The following is a 15,079-nucleotide window of genomic DNA, read 5'->3' as shown; positions in this document are numbered from 1 at the left end:
AACTGTGCATTGGTACATGTATTACTGAAAGCTTTCTTTAGGACAGACTCTTAAATTAATAAATAATTAGCAAAATATTTTAGATATACTTACACCGTCTTTTTTATCCCTAGTAAAGGCTCCATGGAGGTATTCTAAGGAAACATCATCATTTTCATTGAGCCACTGCATCACAAATGGTTCAAACCACCTGGAAGTAGAGATAGAGCTCTACAAATATTTTATAATTAATCTAAAAGTAACTTTCTTTAATTCCTAACATTGCGAGATTTCCTTAAGTACTATAAGAAAAAAATACTATTTCTACTACAAACATACTATTGTTGTCGCAGCTTCATTTTTCATTTGAGTTAGTTCAGTAATTTTAAAATATTGAGGAACTTACGCTGGATACTCAGGTACAGAACCCTTATAGGGAGGCACATCTTTTACGTAGTTGGTATGTAACCACTTGACTTTAAAATGCAGGTTCATATAGGCTGATGATTTACAAAGGCGGTGTTGCTCGTGTTCCTCAAGGGCGTATTTCATGTCCACAGCAAACAGTCCCCACATTGTAGCTGCAGATAACTGCACAGAACAAAATTCACAGTTAATAGTGAATAGATCAACATTTATGTTTGTATGCAGCAACGTATGAGCACATTTTCCATGAACAACATTTAATTAAAATCTAGTGATAAACATAGGAACATTGAACAAAACACAAAACAGGACAAACACAATGACAGATCAATGTGGTGGGTGGGAGAATTGAAAGAAAACATAAAGGGACAAGGACAATCTCCATATCTTTGTGCACTGCCATTAAATAGGTTGGCTCTCTCCTCATCAATCCCATTTCTACATCCATTCCTTTTCAACCTCTAGCCAGCTCATTTCTGCTTCCCAGTTTCATCAAGAAATCAGGCTTCAGCACTCATTAACTGATCGCATCAGACCTTGATTTGATGTGGAAAGTGTTGGAGAAGATGAAAGCCAGACAAACACAGAAAAAGGCAATAAAAAGATAAAGATGAATACAGATATTAAAAGACCAGAAACACAGGACAAATTCTCTGGTAAGACTCCAATATTAGAGTATAGTTCCAGTGTATGAGACCCACACCAGGATTACTTGATATTAGAACTGGAAAAAATCCAAAGGAAAGCAGCATGATTTGTTCTGGATAATTTCTGAGAAAGGAGTAGTGTTACAAAAATGATGCAAACTTTGGGGGAAGATTTGGAAGTAAGGAGACAAGATTCTTGACTATGTGGTATGCTTTTTGATATCTGAAGCCATCTCTTTTAAGGACTCAGTTAAGTTATGACTGTTAGGTTCTTTGGGTGCCAAACCTAATTTTGAATAAATACATTTATAAACTATCTGAAAAAGAAAACATATGGTAACAGAATTATATCTGACAAAGAAAAAAAACTTCATTAAAATAGAATGACATGTTTCATTCTTGAAAGAACATCATCATATTCTATCTAAATACACTCAAATATATAAGTTTATTTCTATTTAATTCCTTGAAACTTGAATTTTGGAACTTATCTTAATGGAATCCTCACCACTCTCCATTCTATTTTTTTTTACACCACACTGACACAGATAGGTCTTATGGTGATGATGGGATAGGAAAGACCTAGGAGTGGGAAGGAAGGGGATGTGGCCTTAATTAAGGTGCAGCCCCAGCATCTGCCTGGTGTGAAAAGGGGAATCCACGGAAAACCATCTTCAGGGCTGCCAACAGTGGGGTTTGAACCCAGTATCTCGCGGATGCAAGCTCACAGCTGTGCGCCCCTAACCGCATGGCCAACTCACGCGGTACTCTCTGCTCTAGCATAGAATGTGAGCTGTTGCAATAATGTTACTCTGTCGATGGCGTGATTCCAGCTGGCTAGTCAGTCCATTGACCTTCCTCCATGGTAGGTAACTTCCTGATATGTTACACACATTAAAATATAATAGGTGAACATCTTACACATAATCAAATATATATTATGAGTAACCAAATTAAAAACAAAATGCTTATCATCCATACTTGGCCAATGTTAAGCTCTTGAGGAAACTGGTTGAGCACAGGAGCATAACTGTTTCGATCCTCCTCAATGACTGAAACAATTAGTGCGATAAGCTTGTGCCAGAAGTCAAGACTGTCCAGCCGTGGTCCATGGTCTTCTTGATCACGCTTTGCCTCATTGGGGTCAGCCTGAAATCATCCTTAATATCAGTACAGGTTATCATTTGTTACAGAAAGTTGGTTTTAATCAATGATAAAACTTATAAATACTCAATGAGGGTTTATCAAGATTTGATTAAAAAAAAAAAATCTGCCAACACTATAGCATCAGAATAATACAGGGTGATGCAGAAGTCATATATGGGTTGAGATACTGGTACTGAATAACTTATGTCTTTACAATGATATTCCATTTTCTTTTTGCAGTCTTCTAAAGGACATTTGAGAAAGTAACCAAGGAAAAGTTGAACACTGAAAACCAGATGAAACTTTACTTAACAGATTTGACAATGCTAGATTTTACTTTGGAGGGTGTCTCAAAGAATACATCTATCTCAACAAGCCAGCAATTATTGAGGAACTCAAGAACAATACACGAACAAAAATTGATGCATTACTTTCCTGCTTGTTCTTCTGCACTAGTGATGCAATCAATTCTAAAATTATTTCATTCCTTGTCACTACAGCTGAACTCTGACAGTGGTAACTTGCTTTTGATCATTTCTTGGAATTTCTGTTTACAATCCTCTTCCTTTAGCTTCCAGTCGTTACTCCTTGGTATCCTCTTTCTGATTTTTGTTTTCTGCACTTGGATTCCTGCCAGGTTAGCCACCAGGAGCTTATGGTTGCTATTAAGACATTCACTAGGAATAGCTTTCACATGTTGCACTTGTTCTCCACACCTCAGGTCAGTTATTACACAATCTATTACCAACTTATAACTAACATTCCAGCTGTACTGAATTATTTGATGACTTTCTTTTTTTCTGGAACCATGTGTTCTTTAAAAGTAAGTTATTCCTCAAGCACAGATCAAGTTCTCATTCTGTGTTTCTTGTCCCAGAACTGAAAGGCCCCATAATCCCTTCATATCCAGTTGTATATTCTCCTACCTGGGCATTACAGTCACCCATTAGTAATAGGTTCTCCTCATTTATACTGTCCTCTAGTTGTTGTAGCAAGTTCAGTTTTTCTTCTTCACTGCAAGTCTGCTGAGGGGCATAGACCTACACAACTGTTCGATATTCTCCTTTCAAACACACCTTCACTTTAATAATCCTTTCATTAATGAAAGTAACATGAGAAATACAGTGTCCTTGCGAAGAAGAGAGCCCAAGAGCTTGTCTTTATGGGGAGGGGAAGAGAATAGTGGCCATTTGAAAGACATTTTTTTTTTTTTTTTACAAGTAGTGTGCATACATTGCCAAAGTATACTGTATTTAAGTCTGTCATAGAAATTCTGGTATCTCTTTGAAAACAACACAAATATGACTTCTACACCAAGCTATACAAATTACTTTAATAATGGATGTATTAATGTAAAGAAAACTGGTTTAGTATTTATGAGTCAGAAAATGTGCATGTAAAATTCAGTACTTTTATAAATAAAACTTTGAAAGTGCACTTCCCCTCAAATGAACAAAACCAGTAAGTCTTTATGAAATAATCTAAACTAATACCAATCACAATTTTTATTAAAACACAAAATATGCACCAAAATATCAAAATGAAATGCTTTGGCAAGTGAAAAAAATGCAAAAAAAATGCATACAATTCAAAATAATCAAATAGAGGAGAAATTGTGTGGGATATAATTGATGAGAAAACTATAGAGAAAATATGGTATTATATAAACTCTAACTTTGAAGTCAAGACAAAGAATGCTTTAGTGCTATATTTGGTCACTGTTGTTATATGTGTGTGAAGTCTGGACTCTAAAAGCAGCAGCCATGAGCCAAATAGAAGCATTTGAAATGTGGCTTAGCATTTCAATGCCAATTCAAAAATCCAGAGAAGATGTGCTAATGAGAGCCAGAGTTGGACAAGACAGTAAAATGTTGAAGACATATTCTAAGACATGATCAGTACCAATTTCTGAAGTTAATCCTACAAGAGACAATAGAGGGTCATAGAGATGTTGGAAGGTGAGGATCCTGGCTGGCAAACATCCAAGATTGAACTGTATACCCTCAGAAGCTAATTCACCCAACAGAAAGCAGACATGAATATGCCAGATTAATAGTCAGTGTCAGGAGGACCTTATAAGACACATTTAAGAAGAAGAAGATGAATTTTAACAAGTACAAGTACAAGTACATCTTCAGAAAAAATCGGACTGAGTTACAGGATATGACTTTTATTGATACATACCTGAAATTCTCTGTTGAACAACTCATAGCAGTTCTCAAAAAGGAACTGATATGTGGAGCGCAAGCAAGCCTTGACACAGTCTTTGACCACAGTGCTGGCTCGTGGTGGACTTGACAACTCCTGCACCTTCATACGAAAAAAAGTTATGCTGGTTAGCAGATCCACCGTAGATTTGAGGTCCATGAGCTTCTCTTGACTTGATGCTGGGAAGTTGTTGCGGTACATAGACAGATCAATTCGCAGCGAATTGTGCAGCTGGTCCAGCAGCTTCACAAATTTTTCTTTCTGTAATATATAAGGAGTAAGTTAGAAAGAGAAAGATAATTTCATTTTTGCATTTCTGATAAATGTCAGTGCACACAAAACTAAGCTGCAAGCCATTCCATACAATTTCTCAAAGGAGAGCAAAATCATTAACTTTTAGATTTCACCTGTTTCTTTCATCTTTAAATTATATTGTGGTAACACATGCATTAGAAATATTGTAGTGGAAAGATATGGGTACTGCTAAATTAACTTTTACCACCTTTCTTTCAAACAAATAAGGATATTTATTGGGTTAAAAGATAACTTCAGTTTTCTTTTGAAATGCTAGCTGTACGCTGGATGTGAATTTTACAAAATTGTGGACTTGTTTTCCCACATAAAGTGTAATTTCCTTTGCACCAAGGTGAATGCACTGTATATGAAGAACTGAAAATGGTACTTACTCCGAAGTTCGATGCTGCAAAGCGATCGCTTGCCGATACAGCTGATGAAGCTGTTGTGTGCGCATAATAAGCATTGATATTTGCCAGGAGTGTGCTCATCACAGCTGGCACTCCTGGACACAGGTACTTGGTTGAAAGACAGTGGAAGTGGCTGAAACATTTTCCTTCATATAAATTTTATTATTTTACTCAAACTCTTGGACAGTAAATATAATATTAACTTAAAGTTACTGTTCTATAATTGTAGGTTGTGTTTTAGGTTTTAATTACAAGAAAACTAGTTATTAAGATGATTCTGCAGGCAAAAAGGAAAGAAAACATGTTCAATGAGAAAATATACTATTGAATGTCCAATTAAAAACTACCAATAGGGATATAGAATCACTTTACATTTTTGGCCGAGACCAGTAGAGTGTGCCATACATGACATTGTTCTCTTCTTTATACTTCCTCACATGATTGGCAACTATTGCCTAATGATGTGTATATTACTGGTTTGTGCACATTGTGGATAGTGACAAATCTTATTGTTCTAACATGTCGGGGGTGCATAGCATAGCGCCTCTTGAATGAAATGGGCATGATATTTAATCATCATAATCACCATGCTCACCTCCATTGGGGGGTGTGGCTGAAAAGAGCTGCACCACCTCAAGATGAGGACACAAATTTATTTTCTATCATCATCATCATCATCATCATCATCATCATCATCATCATCATCATCATCATCATCATCATTATCATCATCATTATCATTATCATCATCATCATCATTATCATCATCATCATCCAAACAGGTATAAAGTCAACTGGCCTGTTACAGTCTCAATCCATCTCGTAGCTGGGAGTCCAATAGAGTGACTACCTCTGTGCTGTATCGTGAGATCTGCTTTGGGATTCTTTCCCTTCCCATTCTGTTCACATGGTCCTTCCAGTTCTTTTGTTGTTTTTTAAAATGAATTTTTAACATAGGTCCTACCTTCAGTTCTTTCACCACCACCCTGCTGTATGTCTCATGAATCTCATCTCAGCAGCGGTGATTCGGGATACATCTCTTTTCCTCATGGTCCATGCTCTCTTCCATACAAGGGAACTGGTTTGAGTAGTGTTCTTTAAATGTGTTTCTCTGGACTATAGACTGTTTCATGACTGAATTGATAGTGCCCATGGTTTTATTAAATTTTGCAATGCTGTTACTGACATTGGTATTGCTGTAGAATGATAGGGTGTAGCTAAGATACCGTACTTGATTTATTAATAATATTTAATAATTTGCCATGAAAATTATATTTGTGGGGTAGGTTGCTGAGTTCTCAGAAATGGCAGTGAACAAATCTCTCTCTCTCTCTTAGATGTTATATGAGGTAAGATATCTAAGTTCTTCCAGGTTTCTTAGTACAGTGTTAAGATTTCCTTTAATACAGGTCTTTTGTATTGCCTGTACCTTGGTATCTTCATTTACGAGTTTCTCTTCATTGACTTTATGCATCTGCTTCCCTCTGAGAATTCTGGTTGGTGATGGTATATTTTTTAAGTGGATGATCTTCAGTTTTCAAACTTCAGATTTAATTTTCTCCCTCTTTTTTCATGTAATAATTGTTCTGTGAATTGTTTTCGATGTAGATGCTACATAAAAGGTCCCATTAGCTTCAGTGACAAATTATAACCAATAAATAATTCAAATTTTTCTTGGTTTTGTTGGTGGCCTCTACCAGTAAGTAGGTCTTACCTGATAACTACAGGGTCCAGAACTTTTAATTACTTCAATTCCAGCCCTTTCCCGCTGTTGAAATTGAGACTTACTGTGCTGCTGTTATTATGCAATATGTTTCTACTTTAGGTTCAAACAATAACTTCATCTCCTCTCTTTCCAAATACAGTACTCTAGTATTGCAGTTGCTTTCCAATTCAGTGATCAATTTTGCAATTCATGTCATGGGCCAGAATGAGTTTTATCACTGTCAAGGTATGCAAGGGCATCACAGGTCTCATCTGTTATTGCACTACTGACCATCTCTGGTAGGTAGTAGATACTAATGATAGAACATCTGCTTTTCTTTACAGATAAGATATTGGTTGTGTTGAGTAAGGCCTGGAATGGGAAGTGTTTTGAATTAACTAGGTTCGAACCCCACTGTCGGCAGCCCTGAAGATTGTTTTCCGTGGTTTCCCATTTTCACACCAGGCAAATGCTGGGGCTGTACCTTAATTAAGGCCACGGCCACTTCCTTCCCACTCCCAGCCCTTCCCTGTCCCATCGTCACCATAAGACCTATTTGTGTTGGTGCAACATTAAAAAAAAACTAGGCATGCAGTTCCTCCTTTTGGTCTCCCTAGAACTCCTTGCAATGCATGGATTGTTTGCTTAAAATAAAAGAATGAACACACAGTGCTGGAAATGCAATAAAACGTCCACCCAGTGAGGTAATCTACAAAAACACCTGTTTGATCATAATAGAGAGACATCATTTCAGTGTAAAGAATGCAATTAAATGTTTGGTCAAAGCTTGTCTCCTAAGCAACACACCATGATACATACTGGAGCAAGGCCATCCTACTGTAGAAAATGCAAGAAAGCGTTTGAAGTTAGGGGTAACCTCCGATAACACACAGCTGTACGTACTGGAGGAAAGCTAAACCCCTGCTCGGAATGCAATAAGACGTTTTGTGAACTTAGTAATCTTCGCACCCACATGCTTCTTCATAATGGGGAAAGGCCCTTTCAGTGTCACGATTTCAACAAATTATTTGGTAGGAGAAGTGACCTCCGGGTATACATAATGATACATGCCTGGTGGTTGTATTACACAGTCTACATATAGTGTTAACCTCAGTTTAATCGTACAGCCTTGATAGTTAATAAATTATAAGACCATAATCTGATAAGGAAAATTGAATCAACTAATCGCAAGTCGTTAACAACATCGTATTACATTCTACGACATGGAGATGAAATCCGCGAAAGCCAGTAATGAAGCAGCAGATTCTTCGAGCATTGCAGATCATATTGCAAGCTCCCAAAATAATTTAAGTTCGAATGGAAAACTACAATTACCCTGTCCCCACTGTGGCAAACACTACATAAAACTCAATACGCATATAAGTCGATCTCATCCTGATATCCATCACAAAATAATAGTTCAGTGACAGCCTACCATAAACCACTCTGTCGCTTCACAAGGTGATGAAGCATACAATAACGGAGAATTTCGCTCTCATAATGAGGGTAGAAAACCGGTGGGACCAATAGACGAATATAAAAAGAGCCAGTGGAATTGTAAGTTTTCTTATGAAATGAGCACAGATCAGTTTGACAAGTCTGTTGACGAATTCGCTGTTTTCTTAGCCGAAGCCATACATCTCCTACCAGGTCCTAAACACCCGGCAAAAAATACTTTGAGGCAAGAAAAATGAAGAGAGATGCAAAGCTACAGAGAACTTACAAGCAACACTCAAATCCGCAGAGGGCAACAAAAAAGAGATAAAGAAAAGAGACGTAATAAGTACTGATACCAAGAAATGCAGTATTTCTATTACAATCAGCGAAGAAAAGCCATCAGAAACGCTCTGAATGACCAGATGACTCACTGTACGGCTGATATCGAGGATATTGAGAATCATTTTTCATCTATTTTTGCCACTCCTAACAACTGTGAACGCGAACATTACGACGATCTGCTGACTGAAAGGGAATGCGTTTTACGAGACGAAACCTTCGATGTAACGGTGCACAAGGACGAGGTAAACCTGGCTATGAAACAAATGGCTGTGGACACATCATCCGGACCCAACAGAGTTCTAGTCAGAGCGATCAAAGATGATATGGCATCAACTATCATAGCTAAACTTGCTACGATAATGTTACAGACAGGGCATGTTCCATTACTGTTCACAAAGGCGTGCACCATTTTGTTACCTAAAAATGGAGGTCCAACAGAACTGTCAGACTGGAGGCCAATTACTATATGTTCAGTCCTTTAAAAAGAAAAAAAATTTAAATGAATAAGTATTGATTAGGTGGATCTCTCTTTCTTTTTATGAAATGTGTTAGATATCAATACGGAACAAAAATGAAATTAATTAATCAAGAATAAGCAAGGCTTTCGACAACGTGGGCCATTTACACTTAAGGAAAATGTTAGCTACATCAAATGCGCCAAGCAAGCTGAGCAATATAATTTGCAAGCTTCAGGAGAATAATACGACTCAAATACAGGCCAACTTCAAAAAAACGAATTCCATTAATTTACACCATGGCGTAATGCAAGGATCCCCAATGTCACCAGTTTTATACAATCTCGCAACAGATCACATTTTTCAAGAAATTATTGAAAAAGAACTATGTGACATGCTTGGTTATTCTCTTGCTAACACTTTACAATGGCGAAAAATGAAAGTATCCTCCTATTCAATACATCATATATTCCGTCATTAGACGGAGTAAACAAGTTCAGACTGCAACCTTTAACAATACTAGGTTTAGCAGGTGATACGGTTCTTGTAGGAAAAACCTGAGACTCTGCAATGGAACTGACAAAACTAGCTTTACAAAGGTTTCGTGAACTTAGTCTAACAATAAACCCTGAAAAATCTGAAGTTATCAATATCAGTAAAGGAGAAATAAATGAAGGGCTCATTACAGTCGAAGAAGGTATGGAGATTAAATGTATTTCGAGGAACGAATGTGTCAAATACCTAGAGGTAAATTATGCAGATACTATGTTATTTGATTCCAAGAAATCAATGACACTCCTTCAGCAGAAACTCACCTCGTTATCATCCTGTCCCTGGCTTCATCCAGATCAGAAAATTTAAATTCTAAATTCTTCAGTCTGTCCTACGTTGACTTACCAGTTCCTCTGCATTCCTGCAGGTAAAATACCACAGCGATTTTTAGAAGATGCTGATAAACTCATTAAGAGTGCACTAAAGGAGATCTTATCCCTTCCTACTGACACTCCAGATTCTATGATTTACTTAGATAAACGGTACAAAGGGTTAGGTGTTATTAGAGCAAGCTGGGAAGCCTTGATTCAGAATATAAACAGCTGCAACATTCTGAAACGGGAGGAGAACCAATATATTGAATTCAGTAGAAACCTAGATGAAGAAATTAATAGATGTTTATCTGAGTTAAACGTAAATGGTAAAACTGAGGATATGAAGAACAGGCATGGTGAGTATGACACCAAGAAACTCAGAAATATATTACGAGAATCTGAATTTGAAAAATGGTGCCAGCTGAGAAGTAAAGGTCAAGGAATGTGTCTGTACAAGGAGTTCCCTCCCACAAACCACTGGGTTAGAAACCATGATGGCCTTTCTAGCATGGAGTGGAGAGATGTGCTGAAAATGGCATGTAATGTTGCACCTGTAAGAGCTGTACCAGGAAGGTCCCTTGATGGTAACCGCTGCAGAAGATGTAGTGGGACCGAAACATTACCTCATGTCTTGGGTTCCTGTGCCTTCGGTGAAGCACTTTGAAACACTAGACATCACAATATCAGGTCATTCATAGTACAGACGCTCCATAAGAAAGGATTTCAAGTGCATGAGGAAGTCCATGGCATTGGAGTAAATGGCAGCACGAGAAGGATAGATATGATCGCAATTAAAGAAAAGAAAGGATATATATTAGACCCCACAGTAAGATTCGAAACACACTCTGACCAACCAGACGAAATGGACCAAGAAAAGAAGTCTATCTACCTGCCTACAGTGCTGTACTATAAGAATAAATACGAACTGGACGACATAGAAGTGAGGGGTCTCATGATCGGTGCGAGAGGGACAGTCCCTAAGAAGACCATGGAACTGATGAAGACCTTTAACATCAATACCAAGGATATCATCGACTGGGGGCTGAAAGCACTCAGGGGTTCTCTTTTGATACTCAGACACCACTTATACTCGCCAGACTGAGACTTGCCAGACTGAGACATACTTATTTTTATTTTTGAACGAAATTGTTTGTGTATTCTTTGTCTTTGGCAGCCTCCAAGTGGAGAAAGATTTTGAAAATAAAAATTTAAAAAATAAAATATTCCTCATATTTAATATCTTGTGTGTATGTTCACTCCTCAGCCCGAAGGCTGGTTGAATCCTCAACAGCTTCACCATTACCTGTCATAAATGACCTTGGCTTCACTGAAGAGGTGCACTAGGGAATCCATCATATTTAATATCTTACCAGAATTAATTTTTATTGTTATCAAAATATAATTTAGCTTCCATGTACTGTAGATAAAAATCTTGCCGATACTCACAACAAACACCATAGTATACCTGTGAAGAACTTTTAGAATACCATTCATTATTTTTTTGAGTGACTGTTCATGGATCCCTGTATTAACCATTCTGCAATTAAAAATTTCCTCAGTAGAATTATTATGTCATCCTTTAGGAACAACTTCTAATACATAGAATTTGTTGTGTTTCCTAGTCCTTGGATGTTCTGTGTAGGACATCACAATCCTTACTTTCTGAATCCATCATATTGTCCTCCACCTGGGAGCTATAAACCTATTCTTCTGAAATATATACTGTCTTACCATGATATCTCTGAGCCAGAACCAAGACTGTTCAACTATTTCCTTAAGCAAACAAGTATAGAAACGTTTTGCACGTCACTTTATTTCTAAAACAAATGTTCGCTGTTGAATAGTTAGTTGAAGACTTATGTTTTGGATCAGTGGGTAATTAAACATTGTTTTCTGGTCACACTCTTTGACCATGAATTACATGGAGGTTACATTTACCCATGAGCAGAGAATGACTTTGACCATCTTCTTCAATGCAACAACACTTCGGCACATCTTGCATTGGTTTGGAGTTCGGAGGATTCCCATATGGTATGTTTACAGCACGTCCTTGGTTGAAACATTTCAAAAGCAATTTTCTAACTTTGGAAACTTCCTTTTATGCTCTAGTTTTCTTTTTCCATTTTCCTTGTAGGCACTTTAAATTTTCGTTTGCATTTTGAATGTAATTAGAGGTTAAATGTGTCTGTATATTGATATCTACAGTTTTCCTAAATTTGTAAAATTCTAGGAATATGTTGTGTTCCACCAAGTTCCATAAGTTTTTCTTCTGATTTATTTATTTGTTTATTTATTTAGTTATTTAGTTAGTTAGACTTGGGAGAAAGAAGACGAGCTGCTCGACTAAGTGGTATGTTCTGAGCTGTCAGTGGAGAGATGGCATGGAATGCCATTAGTAGATGAATAAGTTTGAGTGCTGTCTTGAAAAGTAGGAAAGATCACAATATGAAGATAAAGTTGGAATTCAAGAGGACAAATTGGGCAGTTAGGGATTTGAATAACTTACCATGGGAGATGTTCAATAAATTTCCAATTTCTTTGAAATCATCCAAGAAAAGGCTAGGAAACAACAGATAGGGAATCTGCCATCTGGGCGACTGCCCTAAATGCATATCAGTATTGATTGTTAGTCAAGAATCATAAACAGTGCCATGATACAAAATATATTGGATTTCCAAATGCAGGATGTTACAAATACAGGGTCTTTATTTATGCTTGGTAGGGACTTTCTCACTCGAACTTGGCTGCTGACACTGGTGCACGCGGTTTCCGGCACTTCTGCAGTTGCGTTTTCTTTTTAAAATGCTAGTTGCTTTACGTTGCACCGACACAGATAGGTCTTATGGCGATGATGGGACAGGGAAGGGCTAGGAGTGGGAAGGAAGCGGCCGTGGCCTTAATTATTGCAGTTGCTGAGAGCTGGGCTCCGAGATAGTAGGGTGTTCAATGAAGCTACTGCGTACTGTATGTCGTATTGTGTAATGTTTTATTGTGATTGTGTATAGTGCTGTAATGTATGTGAAATATTCGTTACGTGAATGTGTTTATCTGCACAATACTTACATTAAGTGCAGAAAATCGTGTGCTAGGACAAGACAAAAGTTTCGAGCAAAATTTCCAGGGAGACCCATTCCTATCAGTAGGACAATAAAACAACTGGCCAAGAGATTCAAACGTACAGGTTCAGTAAACAATAAAAATAGACGTAAAGATCGTTATCTCCTTACTGAAGCGTGTTTGGTACGAGGATCATAAGTAAGAATCTGTGGCCCCCTCGTAGCCCAGATTTAACGGCCTGTGATTTTTATTTGTGGGGAATGTTAAAAAATGTAGTAAATGGGAACAACCCTCACACACTAAACTTAAAGACAATATAAGAGCTGCAATCGCATCCATCAGTGCTGAAGAACTTGGTAGAGTAACCGAAAACTTCATTAGGAGATGCCGATTATGTTTGGCAGCGCATGGGGAACATTTTCAGCATAAACTGTAAAAATAGTGAGTAAAATGCATGATAATGATTTTGAGCACCGTATTCTGCCATACATACGCACACGCGGTAGCCGGCAACTGAACCGTCACTGGCGGCCAAGGTCGAGCGAGAAAGTCCTTGCCAAGCAAAAATAAAGACCCTGTATGTGTTACAGTACACTAATTACTAGGCTCCAAATTTTTATGTAATATCAAAGTGCAAAATATGTATATAAAAATGTAATAAATATCAGTGAAATATGTACCAGTAATTAAATATGTAATAAGTATTCACAAAATATGTAAGTTTTTTTCCTGTACAAGTTGCTTTATGTTGCACCAACACAGATAGGTCTTAGGGCGATGATGGGAGAGGAAACGGCTAGAAATAGGAAGGAAGCGACCATGGCCTTAATTAAGGTACAACCCCAGCATTTGCCTGGTTTGATAATGTGAAACCACAGAAAACCATCTTCAAGGCTGCCAACATTGGGGTTCGAACCCACTATCTCCTGAATACTGGATACTGGCTACACTTAAGTGACTGCAGCTATTGAGCTTGCTAATATATGTAGTAGTATTCATGCATTAAATTTACAAAAATCTTCGTATATTTCTTTTATCATCTTTCACGGTTATGATATGAGACAGTAAAATTGTTTTAAATACTTCCATATTTTACAACAAAGTTAAGTTATTGCTTTAGAACATTTATATAGTCTACTGTTTTCTAATTTTGACAGTAAGTATATTTACTAATTTAATAATCAAATTAAAGGCATATTCAAAATACTTCAAATGTTATGCACTGTAAATCACAAAGTATATTATACAATTCCTCATTGCCCTCATGCCCTGAAACTGAAAAAAGAAAGTTACTAAATAAAATTAATACAGAATCTGTCTTTAAACACCCTATTAAGTAACACAATTAGTACGGTACTTTTTTATAGTGATGTGTAGTATATCACCATGTTTTTCATTGTGATGTTTTGGTAGTGATCTCTTAATATTTTCTTGTAGGCTGAGAAAGACCATTCATCATTGCAAGAAGTCACTGGTGTATATGCGAGGGTAATCCCAAAAATAAGGTCTCCTTTTTTTAAAATAAATACAGAACTCTGTTCATGTGGCTGTTGGTCACAATATTGTGAAGAGTGTTTCCCGCGCTCACATATAAACATGCACACGCCACACTCAGGCACTCAGTCTTGGCTTGGCAGCCGTTGAGAATAGAGCTCCCGTTGGATGTTACTGCCAAGTGCGAAGTGCACGTGGTTATTTGGTTTTTTAATGCAAAAGATACTGAACCGATTGAAATCCATCGCCAGTTGATGGAAGTGTATGGTGAGTCATGCATGGATGTCAAAAATGTTCATGAGTGGTGTAGAGAGGTTGCAGCCGGTCGGACTAAAATTCGCGCCGAACGAACAAAGGAACAGGAGACCGCCAATTTACGTTAAGACAGTCGTGAAGGTTGAGCAAATCATGCGTGAAGATCGGCGGATCACCCTGGATGATCTCTGCACTTTGGTTCCTGAGATGAGGTTCACAACTTGCTGAACAGCATGGCGGCAAGCTGGTATTACATGGGCAGACAAAACCTGTCACAGCATCTACAAAAATGCATCGACCGAAATGGTGATTATGTAGAAAAATAGCTAAATGTTCAAACTGAAAAATGATGTAAACC

The 15,079-nt window shown here is 37.5% G+C and overlaps 1 protein-coding gene across 1 annotated transcript in view; it reads right to left on the bottom strand.

Moving 5' to 3' along the window:
• Positions 1-15,079, bottom strand: part of unc-13 — a 312,040-nt gene that overhangs the window by 126,669 nt on the left and 170,292 nt on the right. The window contains exons 15-19 of the mRNA XM_067138400.2: positions 5,093-5,243; positions 4,383-4,667; positions 2,034-2,201; positions 386-570; positions 94-190 (exon numbers count right to left, since the gene is read on the bottom strand). Of these exons, the coding sequence (XP_066994501.2) occupies positions 94-190; positions 386-570; positions 2,034-2,201; positions 4,383-4,667; positions 5,093-5,243 (886 nt within the window). The remainder of the gene's footprint in view (positions 1-93; positions 191-385; positions 571-2,033; positions 2,202-4,382; positions 4,668-5,092; positions 5,244-15,079) is intronic.

Source organism: Anabrus simplex, chromosome 1, assembly GCF_040414725.1.
Source record: "Anabrus simplex isolate iqAnaSimp1 chromosome 1, ASM4041472v1, whole genome shotgun sequence".
Classification (NCBI taxonomy): domain Eukaryota; kingdom Metazoa; phylum Arthropoda; class Insecta; order Orthoptera; family Tettigoniidae; genus Anabrus; species Anabrus simplex.
The sequence above is the reverse complement of the archived record's forward strand: the minus strand, read 5'-3'. Positions and strand labels throughout refer to the sequence as shown.